Source organism: Oreochromis niloticus, linkage group LG17, assembly GCF_001858045.2.
Source record: "Oreochromis niloticus isolate F11D_XX linkage group LG17, O_niloticus_UMD_NMBU, whole genome shotgun sequence".
Classification (NCBI taxonomy): domain Eukaryota; kingdom Metazoa; phylum Chordata; class Actinopteri; order Cichliformes; family Cichlidae; genus Oreochromis; species Oreochromis niloticus.
In genome coordinates this window covers 19395548-19407824 of record NC_031981.2, presented here as the reverse complement: position 1 = coordinate 19407824, position 12277 = coordinate 19395548, and the positions used below count along the sequence as shown (strand labels likewise).

Sequence of the window (12277 nt, the reverse complement as noted above, 5' to 3'; positions counted from 1 at the left end):
CACTCAAAGGTGGTTTTTATTTTTAATACAGGCCTCAATGTCTCTTTGTGTATACTTTATATACTCAAATAACACACACAAAAAACCCTGGGGGCTGGCTTGGCCCTCGATCTTGACACCAGTAACTGACTTCCAGTGAAAGCTTTCGCTAAAATGTGATTACAGTTTTAATATGGAGGCCCTGGAGTGTCAAAATGAATTAATTAAATATGCCATTAAATAATAGATTCTTTAATTAAAATTGTAATTAAATGAATATTTCAATAATTAAATGCCCATTCATTTTATTTAAAACATTTAATAAATTATTTATTCAGATTTCATGTAATTAATGACACAATTCATTATGTATTTAATTAATGACACATTTTTACTTGATTATTTATTTTACATTTTTATTAATTATTGACACATTCAATTATTTAATGATGTATTTATTTAATTCATTTTGGCACTTCTGACCCTGCCGCTGTGTTCTTGAATGTATTTTATCTGTCAGCCTCACGCGTCAAAGTCTAGATAATCGATTGAACTCGTGGTAGTGTGGACTTGAAGGAGCCAGGTATCCCAGAATGCATTTCACAACACAAGCAGCACTAGTGGTGGTGTCTAAACTGTAAGTTATATCAGGACAGATTGTCAACATAGAACATGTTTGAGGTCGCTAGCTTTGCTGACAGTCAGCTGACAGAGTGTACCGAGCTCACAGCCCCGGGACGTTTCTCGGTACTTAAGTACGCAAGTCTGTACCTGCATTTTCACTAGTCCGTACTACTGTAGTTCACACGGGAGTCCAGACTTCCCAAGAAAGCAGCCCAATCATTCTACAATTGGAAGGCAGTGTACTTGATGACATCACAACTCCAAAGTTTTTACTGCCAGCCCCCCTTAATTTAACTGTGATTAATATTTTCAGTTGGCAAAATTTGCTTTTACATGTTATCTGTTACATAATGTCTAATAAGCTTCATACAGGTCAGCACAATCACTACATGACAGAATCACAAGCTTAATCTCTCTTAATAAAAATGGTATAGAGCTATGTTGCTTATTGAATAAAAGCAAACAGGTTAGAATGCTTTTATTTTTATTTTAGTAGACACTCAAACCTACAACAGACTTGGGAAGAGAAGTGAACAAATATTTAAAACATAACTTGATCATTTCTGGAGCAGCCTTTAGGATCTCCACGTATTAACCTCCCATTTCTACTGTGTCTCAAAATGTTGGAGCAGACAGCAGAAAGTCAAATAAATAAAGGTGTCACTTACAGACGTTACACCCCAGTCACGCTGATAAGCCGTTTTTTCAGCGAAAAGATGCCGAATATTGCTAACAATCATCCCGCTTTGTGAAAGCTATTTCAGTAAACCAGCGTTAATAAAGTTATTCTTTGTTTTAAGTTGATCTATATCTTTCTTTTAGTTTAGAACAGAATTGTTTAAGCACTAAGGGGCAATAAGAAACTACAGAAAGAGGTTGACCCTAATGCAGGCTTCTACAGTTTTAATTGCTTTTGGGTTTTTTGATGATGGAACACATTGAATGTACTGTTTGAATTCATTTTTAAATTTACACTTATGTATATAAACGCGGCCATAATAATATTCAGGTCAATTATACTTTGTCAGGCTCCCTTTGTAGCTCTTTATAGTTTTCTGAAAGGCCAAACAGAACATTCTCCCAAAATAAGAGAAAATCTTCAGCAGTTTGTTTTGAAATCAAATTACAAATTTGACACCAGAAGGACTGGACGATGGGGGAGAGCCAAAATAGATGGACAGATGTTTCAGCGTCATCAGAACAAAAGCTGCAGCTGACATCAATATTCTTTTTTGAAGTGTTTCTGGATATAGACTTTAGCCAGATAAATGTTATGAATTAATTTAAATAAAACTTGTTTCGTTATCCTATGAGAGGATCTTCATTAAATAACTGAGCCACATGTGTAATACTATTAAGAAACCAGTATCCCACAAAGAGGGATTGGTGTCTGTATAAAATGTCCTTATTGTTCCACATAACATACCTGTGGGCAGAGAAATTATGTTTATAGATTAGAGTCCATAACAAAAAGGCCTGGCGATGAAAAGCAAATATCTTAATTGTGATTTTATCAATGTCATAACTGCATATTGTTTAGATATCACATGGAGGGGAATAACATTCTAAATGGAGCTGGGCTATTTTTGTAAATATTTTAGCGAATTAATCTTAAATGTATTATTTAAATTGCTAAAATCCAGAAAATGTAGACCACCTTTATCATATGCATTCATGAAAACAGGTTTTCTTAAATAATGAGTCTTATTTCTCCACACAAAGGTAAAGAGCATCTTGTCAGTGTCAATTAAAAGTTTTTTCTCCACATGGAGAGGCAGAGCTGCATATGTTAATCGTAATATTCCCTCCACTTTGGTAATCAGAACTCTTCCTTTTAAGGAGGGATCTCTCAGCAGCCACTGGTTTAGTTTACTTTGAGTTTTCTGGATGATGGGTTCCAGATTTATGGATGTTCTTTTTTGTTGATCCTTAGTAATTATTAATCCTAAGTATCTCACTTAATTTTTAACTTGTATATTACAAATAGATGTACTGGAACATTCCTAAGTTCACACTAATATTCAGCCAGAAGCTCTAGAGAAGACTTTTACAGATTCCACAGCTGCAGAAATTTGGTTTTCGTTCTTCAGAAAAAGAGTAGTATCGTCAGCCAGTTGAGTGATGATCAGATTTCTGTCCAGCAGAGAAATACTTTGAATTTTACTGGATCTAATATGGTCTGCTAAGAGTTGGGCAACTAGGAAAAAGAGTTAGAGAGAGACAAGGCATCCTTGTCTAATGCCTCTTGGCAGATCAAATCTAGGACGAGTTACACCACTTAGTTTCACTGAGCTATTACCATTTCTGTATAGACTTTATAGTTCAAAGTAATCTAGAATGTCTAGCAATAGTCTTTTATTATTGGTTATCTTTTAGGCATAAAACCTGATTGTGTTTCATCTATGAGGGAATTCAGGACCATTTTGAGCCCCTGTGCTAGAATTAGGGGGCGCCAGTTATCTAAAAGTAACAGAAAATGATTGAGAAGCACTAATCCAGTGACTGTTGAACAGTCATTGGTTGAAACGTTTTCCCGGTCACGTGTCCTAGAAGTCATCAAACCCGGAAGTGAGCGTGAAGGCAAAGCGGCCACGGGCAAGATGGCACGGAGCGTACTGTGTGCAGGCCTCGGTGTGCTTCAGCTAGGCAGGAAAACCGCGCTGCTGTCCGGCGCTCGTTTTTACTCGCAGAGCGAATCGGAGCCGCTGACACTCAAGCAGCAAAGCGACGGAATAAGGTGCAGCTAGTCCCTTATGCAGATACACAATAATTATGGAGCAAGTAAGACTTTGACCACAGCAGTTTGTTGTAGTGATCCGTACAGTGCCTCAGTGCGTGTGTCAGACCAACACGTACACACAAAGCACACTCGGGATGAATATTACGTCAGTGAAAAGCGGTTAAAATGTCTGTTGTTCTGAATTTGAAACAATGGGGAACATGTTTTCAGGTTATTGGTTTAACTCAAAATGCACAAAAGGAACAACTTCTGTCCCAAAAGCTCGAAGTCTAAATTTCATGAGCAATAACGTGAACATTACACTGTCTGTAATGCAGACCATTTTTTTCCCTGTTTTTCTCCTGTCTACCCACATAATGTCAACACAAAATACAGTTTTTAAATTGTGTTTTCATGTATTAAGGAAAAGAAGTTCTCCAAACGTATCTGGCCCTTTGTGAAAATGTATTTGCGTCCTAAACCTAATAACTGGCTGTGCCACCTTTGGTGCAGTGACTTTGTTTGTCAGCTTTAGGTCATGGTCATCAGGCTCTATTTAAGTGATTTCTTCATTCAGCAGGTCTGCTGGTATTCAGACCTTTCTCTAAAATTAGAATTTATTTGATTATCTGAAACATTTAAGTGTGACGAATATCCAAAAACTAAGAAATCTGAAAAGGGGCACATATCTATTTACGGCGCTTCTACATCATCACCTTCAGCCAAATCAAAGATGAGAAATAAAAGAAAGTAAAAAAGGTGGCAGACGCCTATATTACAGAATCATTTCTGTGACCTTGGTGAAAATTGTTCTGAAATATGTTTAAAAAAATAAGAAAAATCTTTTTTTTTCTTCTTGTCTTCAGGAGAATAATACTGAACAACCCCAAGAAGAGGAATGCTTTGTCTCTGTCCATGCTCAAGTCTCTCCGAGAGAACATCTTAGCTGATGTTGACAGCGAGGATCTCAGAGTTATCATCCTATCAGGTTGGTGTTTGTCCATTACGTGTGTGACAAAGAGAGAGCTAAATGCCAGTCTGACCTTGTCATTCGTATTTCAGCCAAAGGTCCGGTGTTTTCCTCTGGACACGACCTGAAGGAGCTGACGTCTGCTCAGGGTGGAGAATATCACACAAAGGTGTTTCACACCTGCTCAGAGGTCAGTTTGTGTTTCTCTGTCTTCGTGTCTTGTCATTCACGGAGACGTTTATTGATAATTTTATGAATTAAAATGTAATGAATCATGGTATATGCTAATTGAAAAAACTGCAAAATAAAAAGTGATGTTTCAGACAGTTTATGGGATGAAAAAGCCAAATGTGCTTAGTTTAAAATAACATGAAAAAGAGACAAACTTCATATATAAGGTGGACTTTGTTACCAAAACCACTGATTGTATGTCAAAGATCGATCTATCCACCTCAGCTTCTTTGGTTTGTTTGTTTTGTGTTTTTTACTGTGACTGCAGCTTACATGCTGACAAATCACTGTAATTTCTGCTTTGTTACAGACACTCAGGTACAGTTTTGGTCACAAGTTTCCATCCATTCATCGTAGGCATGAATGTCATGGTTATTTTGAGCTTTGAGCTGAATTTCGCGACTTGTGTAAATCCATTATTCTCCACCTAAGATCTCATATCCTTAGAACAATTCAAAGAAATCAGTAAAAGTCCCAAATTACCAGGACATTCACGCCTATGATGGAAACGTCAGATCTCCACTATAAATATAAATGTGAAGGAAAAACTATGATGTGCTGCAGGTGATGACGCTGATACAAGACATACCTGTTCCAGTGATCGCCATGGTGAACGGTGTTGCCACAGCAGCCGGATGCCAGCTTGTTGCTAGTTGTGACATCGCTGTGGTGACGGAGAAGTCCACCTTTGCTACTCCGGGTGTCAGCGTGGGTCTGTTCTGCTCGACGCCGGCGGTGGCCATCGGCAGAGCGGTGCCGAGGAAGGTGAGAGCGCTCCTCTATTTATTTTTGGTTTTATAGTTTCATTCGATGGAAACTTTCAGATTTTCTTTTTGTTAGGACTTGGAAATCTTTGTTATCCACATGACAGAACACATTATGCGAAAGATGAAGATAATATCAGAAATGATCGTAAAACAAAGCCATTTAAAAAATGAAGTGTGCTTTTTAAAGGCTGTTTTTTGTTTATTCTCTTTAATAATCAGAACATTTTTGTTTTGTGTTTTGAAGGTTTGAGTAATTACAGTCACCACGAGTAAATTAAAAAAGACTTAAGATCCTTTTTAAATCTTTATTTACACCCTGTCTGAGCTTGGTCTATAAATGAACATCATGAAAATTATTCAACAGAAAAGTACACAGTTCTCAGTTAAACCCTATGTTTTCTATGAGGCAGTGGACGTCCCCTAAAGACCATAAAAGACTCAGGTCACTTGCGCAATGTATTTTATTTTTCTAACTGATGTTTCTAAGTGTTGATTTTCTGCAGTTTGAATCAAGAAATGCAAGAACTTGACTGATGCAGACATCTGAGCAGACATATAAAGCTTTTCTATCAAAAGCTACTAAATCTAACTACAACACAGACTTTTTTACCAATTTTTGCACTTCCAGGTATGGAGCAGTGAAGACCAGCTTTAAGATTTCCCACAAAGTCATGAAAAACAGGAAGCTGTTATCTGGAGTTTATCAATCTGTCTGTCATTCAGCTCTGAATAACTTGAAGTCAATATCACTGCTGGATTTTGATTCTTCTAAGAGGACACGTGTTCAGAAGATGTTGTCTCTCTTTGGATCTACTTTCAATTGTGAAAAATCATCCTCAGTATTCTAGTATTTAGCTCTAATCAATACACATCTTCCTTTCCTTCTTTTAAACAGGTTGCTATGGAGATGTTGTTCACAGGAACTCCCATCTCAGCCCATGATGCTTTGCTGCACGGTCTGGTCAGTAAAGTGGTGCCGGAGGAGCGGTTGGAAGAGGAAACATTATCCATCGCCCAGCGTATCTGTCAAGCTAGCCGACCTGTTGTAGCCCTCGGAAAGGCCACTTTCCAAAGGTGAGAATTTACAGTGTGTAAACTGACAGACAGTTTCCATGACAATAATTTCATAGGAATCTACAAACAAACAAACAAACAAACAAACAAAAACTACAGTAAATTTACTGCACTGTATATTTAGCTAACAATCTTGAGGTTATGATATATTTTTAAGATTCCTCAAGTGAAAACATTTGATTTGACAGTTGTCAATGAATAAATTTATGTGGTGTTTGTTCCTGCCTGTTTTCTTCCTAAGACAAATGGCTCAAGGTCGCGATGCTGCGTATGCCACCGCCTCAAAGGTGATGGTCGACAACCTGGCTCTGAGAGACGGGCAGGAGGGGATCCGCGCCTTCATAGAGAAACGCAAACCAGTGTGGAGTCATAAAGCAGAAAAAGCCCACGACTGACTGAGTTTTAGCAAATTATGCAATGATCATGTGATTAATATTGACAGGAACACATGATTAGCACTCACTGGTGAGTTGAGTTATTACCACCAGCCTTCAGTGTATGTGTTGGCTGTGCTGTTTCATGTTCTCTGAGGATTTCCTCCTGTTCACCGTAGCTAAAGATGATGATGATCCATTGTGTGCCTTAAAAGCTGCTGTGAGAGCAATGAGAAGGAAATACACTGTTGACAAAGATGGTGGATAACAAAATAGACATAATAGATAAATGCTGCTTTCCGTCCAATTTTAGATGGATTAAATGAGGTTAAGAATGGAAAGAGAATCTTAATGTTGAGATGAGCTACATCAAAGCTCTGTTTGCTAGACTGTAAATCCTAAACAGAAGCTGAAGTTTGGATCTTTGAGCAAAATTACTGTTTTTTCAGATCCTGGTTTAATTTGTTCTGGATTTGTAATTGAAATAAGTAGAAGATTATAAAAATTAATGGTCTTTACACAAAACTATAATATTATAATTCAATAAGCTTGTTGAAATACAACACTCTACTTCAGTAGCTTATAGAGGTATCAAATGTTCCCAGTATTTCAGAAAAACATTAATAACAACATAACTACAACAAAAATCTAAAAAATGAAGTATTTTTTAGGGATTTTCTTTGTCCTGTTACACATAATCCTCACAATGTCTGCAGGTCCTGAACAGTTAAAGCTGAAATTCTCCACTTAAAAAATAAAACACTATAAAATAAATTAATAAGTCTGTAAAGAAACATTTATCAGTGCTTGTTCCTTGCAAACAGGGTAAACAGCCTGTGTAAGAATGAGTGTAAAACCTCCTTTCTGTGATCTGTGGGAGCGTCAGGAGGAGCAGCGAGCAAAGCTGGACAGCATGGAAGCATTTTAGACTCAAACTGAGTCAGTTTGAAAGAATCAGACAGTCGGAAATGAACCGACGTTTGTCCATCACCTTTTATTGTGCCAGCTTTTTGTTGTTAAGTGGTGTTTGTGTTAGTTTCTGTTGTTTTTGTTCAAATTGTGCATTAAAATTAAAACTCTTATTTAGATTTATTTATGCAAAATTAAAATCAAAGTGGTTAGAATGAAAACCTTGTTCATAAAATAAATGTGAGGCCCCTGTGGAGGAGATAAACTGTCTAATCTGTCATCTGTGTGCAAAACATATGTTTTTGTGGTAGAGCCCACACACGCGCTGTAGCAGGATACACGCTGTACAAAAACAGAACTTTTTCTCAGCGCGATCGAGTGACATGTGACACGCAGCCGGTAGCGTCACTGGGAGCCATTTACCTGCTGGATCAGGAGCGGACGGACTGTCGGCAGTCCTGTCGCTCAGCTGGAGTTACCAGGGTGACAGTGACATCACAAAGCCAGCTGCCTGCAGATGGTCGGAGAAGTCATTGACACAGAGAGCGGAGCGAGATGTTATCAGAGTCCAGCTTCGCTCATCATTCTTGTTTTCTCAAGGTTTCTTTGCTGCTACGCACACAGCAAAATCAGCGGTGTTAAATTAACAACGTCAAAATGCAATGACTCTATCAGAGTTTATAAAACACAGTTGTGTTTTATAAATTATAGCTGACAGAGGCGGTGGCTTACGACACCAACTGTCTGCCATCTATAATCCAGTGCTGACACCCTGGGCCATTTGACCTCAGGAAATCACATGACGAGGGGGCTAGGTTTCACAATGAGCTCATCTGAAACCATGGCTGATTGTGACCTACACCCGTTTTCACACCTTGGCTCGTGTGATTAGGTAGAGGATAATGAGGGGGTCCATTGTCCATCTTGGGGGAACACTCCACCATTTGACCCTAGAACTGAAGAAGCTTCTCGGATGAGAGGTGAAACGTCTTCAAGCATCTTAAAGAAGTCCAGATGCTTTTTTTCCCAAGCTCCTTAGACTACGATGACCTGGATGACTGAGAACCTTCACAGACAACAAGTTACAATCCAAAAAAAAGGGAATTATATATTATATATGCATTCTAATTCCGAGTTTATTTATCAATTAAATAGAGTAAAATATTCACACTTAAATGTATAAATAATGCTCTTTACGGAGTAATTTAGCCTGTAGTGTTAATCTCATATAACACTACCCAGTGTTGGTCAGTGTTAAATCCTGACTCAATTTAGAGTCAATTTAACTCTGGAATTTCAACTCTTGTGAAAGGGTAAATTTAACATGGTGAAAGAATGTCCGGAGTGTAGCCCTGTCTGAAATTATTCAGGTTTGCAGTATAAAGGAAAACGAAAAAAAGAAGCTCATGGTTATAAAAGGTTTAAAATATATAAAGTCAATAAAAGGTTTAAAAATCATATGCTTGGTTACCAAGGTACTTCATTTACAGTTGTAAGAGTTCAATGAATAAAAGGATTTCATGATTTAGAGTTAATTTATATGCTGTGTCCAAGGATGCTCCGAAGGATCCTACCTACTTACGTGACGTAGGTAGGATTCTTCGATGGCCAGGTAGGATGGATGTGAGAAGCTGGCCTTCGTTCAAGTCTGCCCTTAATTCCACGTATTTCTGGTCGCTCACGCCACAACGCGAAAACTGAAAAATGGACCAACAAATGTTGCTCCATGTGTTGTGTACTGTTTTAATTTCCGAGGAGCTACAAAACCAGTATAAACATCGCCGGCATGTTTGGTACCTCAGGCTCATCAGAGCCAGTCATATCCAGGTAAAATAATCTACCCTAAACTACACGCATTTAGGAATTACATAGCTAGTTTAACAGATAATGTCAATAACTGAATGACTGCCAGTCATTCGTACACATTCACCATATTATAAAAAATATATAAAGTAAATGTCCTTGAAACTGATAGGAGAACATGTTGTATTTATTTCCTATCATTCATTGGATCCTGTAACTTATTTGTGTGCATAGAACGGCAGTACAAATGTCACAAAGCTGAAAACAGGGTTACGTTGGAGTACACAAACAAGCTTAGTTACACAGATGAAGTGTATAAAGTGTATAAAGAAAATTGTCACAGCGCATTAGTATATTTTACATAAGCTTAATAATCAGAATAATGCTTGGATCCCTTAAAATGAATGAAATTATACCCTTCCACTAAAACTGTTTATGTTGTTCTCCACCTTTTCCTTAAGCAGATGAGACCCTTATACTGCAGGATTAACCTGAGTGTCCAGGTCCTGGACCATTTTTTCAACCAGGAGGAACCTAGGCCTGATTTTCAGCTAAGCAGGGAGTCTCTGGCAGTGTTGCTAAATCTCCTGAAGCAGAATCGGCGGCATGGTTGCGGTGCCACAATTAAGACCCTGGTGTTTTTTTTCTGGTTGACAAGTCGAGCATCCTACAGGGTGGTCTCAAGAGTGTTTGGGATGCCTCGTTCTACTGTCCACTCCATTGTTCACCGTGTCACAGAAGCAGTGGTGGCCATTTGCCACCAGGTCATCCACCTCCCAAAAACCTGGAGGTAGTGTCCCGTGGGTTTGCAGCCCGGGCACGCCACAGAGCCTTTCTGAAAGCAGTGGGTGCAATTGACAGCTGCCACATCCGCATCAAGTGTCCAAGCGGTCTTGATGGTCAGTGCTATAGAAACAGGCAGTTTGTGACCATCAGGGCCGTCCCATCGACACGTACATGGGCTGGCCTGGGTCGGTGCACAATTCCAGGGTGCTCCGCCACAGCCCACTGTACAGACAGTCAGTCTACCCTCCTCCAGGGCATTTCATCCTTGCAGATGGACGGTACCCATGCCTCCAACATCCACTCCCCCATCATCACAAGAGGCCAGTCCAAGATGGAAGTGAGAGCGTCTGTGTTGAAGGTAGAAGCCTCTGTCTTTCTACACGGAGGGACAGTAACTGTATGTGTATATGTAAGTCTGGAAAAACTGCAGATAGTCAGATTAACAGCAACAATATTTTTGTCTATATCTGCCATTGTAGAAATTAATGTCATGTAAACAATAATGTGGCGCACAGCATCACGTCAAAAAAGGCGCACACCTTTGACGTTGCATGACTAAATCTCTGTTTTCCTTGTCCACATGTAAATGCAAAAACAGAGTTTTCAAAAATCTCCACCCTGGCAGGAGTTTTTAAAAATCTCAGTTTTCAGTGATTAAAAACGCTGTTTACATGTGGACGAAAGGTGCAAACGCATAGAAAAATCTGCGTTTTCAAAAATACCCGTGTACGTGTGGACGTACAGAGTTACAGTGAAAAGAAGTCCCTGTAAATGGTAATATAAACAGCACTTTAGATTTTTCTATTACTGGAAAATATCAGTTAATGATACAGAATATATATTGTGAATAAACAGAATTTCCGTTTTATAACTGAAGGAAATGTCTGTAAATACTACAGAGAGTATACTGTAAATGTACAGAATTTACATTTACGAAAAAGTCTGCCAACTTCCGTACAAAAACTGGAAAAAAATGTACTGGCAGAAAATTACCAGGACTTTTCCCTTTTTTCTACAGAATTTTTTTTTACAGTGTGCACTGATAGCACAAAGCCCTGATATACCGGAAGACCCGGCCGTTAATGCAGCGGCACATTTAGTAATATATAAAAAATTGGAAAAATGGTTCAGCACGCTGCCTCATGCCTTAAAAGGCATGTAGGGTAAGCTGCACTGCCGGTGCCTGACAAGCGGGTCTGATACCAGTCCTTTTGATTCCAGTACAGTAAGTACGGACACAAACATCTTAGCAGCCATAACTGTGATTTCTCTTATTCTTTCAAAATGGAGCTCTTATGGAGAGATAACAGAAGATAAAGGTTCAGATGAGGAGGGGGAAGAAATTGAGCTCCCAGAAGGATCAGCTCTAACAAAAGAACGTGAAATAAAACCAACTGCAGGAACCAAAAGTATCCAAACTCCAACCCCAGTAGAAGAGGTTGCAGCTGACATCCTCAATGAGATACTTGGTAACATGGATTCAAGTAGCGAAGAGCCCTGTGAGAAATATGGCTCACGTAAACCTGCTTTTAATTCAGGATTAATTATCAATAAGGTGAGAGACTTCTTCTCCAGATGTATGCCATCCACTTCAATCACCGGGCTAAAAGCACGCAAACACCACTTTTCCATGTTTGTGAAAAAACATTTCGAAAAAATGACAAAAGAGCTAAAACAAACAATAAAGACGAACAGGAAATATTTTGTTTGTCTAAAAAACATTTGCAAATACCCAAAGTATGAAACAGTGTCCTCTGATGAAAGCATAGTTTTCAACCTGCCAGGGTCAGTACCTGAAACTCCTCGTCCCCAGAGTGCAAACTCTGATCGAGCCCCTTCCCGAAATACGCTTCTTTGTTATATAGGTTCTTCTCCAGTGGACTTTGACGCCATTAGATCAGACGTTAATCAATTATATGATACACTCACAAAGAAAGAAGAAGTCTTCATCATTGAAAAAACATTAAAAATATTGGAGAAGTCAGAAATTTTTCTAGGGAGTTAACAGCTAAAACGTTCGCTCTTTTTATGACGAGTCGAG

The 12277-nt window shown here is 38.7% G+C and overlaps 1 protein-coding gene across 1 annotated transcript; it reads left to right on the top strand.

Moving 5' to 3' along the window:
• The first annotated feature begins 3152 nt into the window (after positions 1–3152).
• Positions 3153–7707, top strand: echdc3 (enoyl CoA hydratase domain containing 3). Its single transcript, XM_003448117.5, has 6 exons — positions 3153–3340; positions 4189–4310; positions 4385–4482; positions 5088–5288; positions 6186–6364; positions 6606–7707. Exons 1-6 carry the CDS (start codon positions 3204–3206, stop codon positions 6757–6759), a joined length of 891 nt encoding a protein of 296 aa, XP_003448165.1. The 5' UTR covers positions 3153–3203; the 3' UTR covers positions 6760–7707.
• The last annotated feature ends 4570 nt before the right edge of the window (positions 7708–12277 follow it).

What these genes read in the sequence shown, in the direction of transcription:
- echdc3 (XM_003448117.5), top strand. Translation starts at nt 3,204, where the DNA reads ATGGCACGGAGCGTACTGTGTGCAGGCCTCGGTGTGCTTCAGCTAGGC. An exon ending in TGTTTCACACCTGCTCAGAG is followed by an intron (nt 4,483 to 5,087) that starts GTCAGTTTGTGT and finishes GATGTGCTGCAG; the next exon opens with GTGATGACGCTGATACAAGA. An exon ending in GCAGAGCGGTGCCGAGGAAG is followed by an intron (nt 5,289 to 6,185) that starts GTGAGAGCGCTC and finishes TCTTTTAAACAG; the next exon opens with GTTGCTATGGAGATGTTGTT.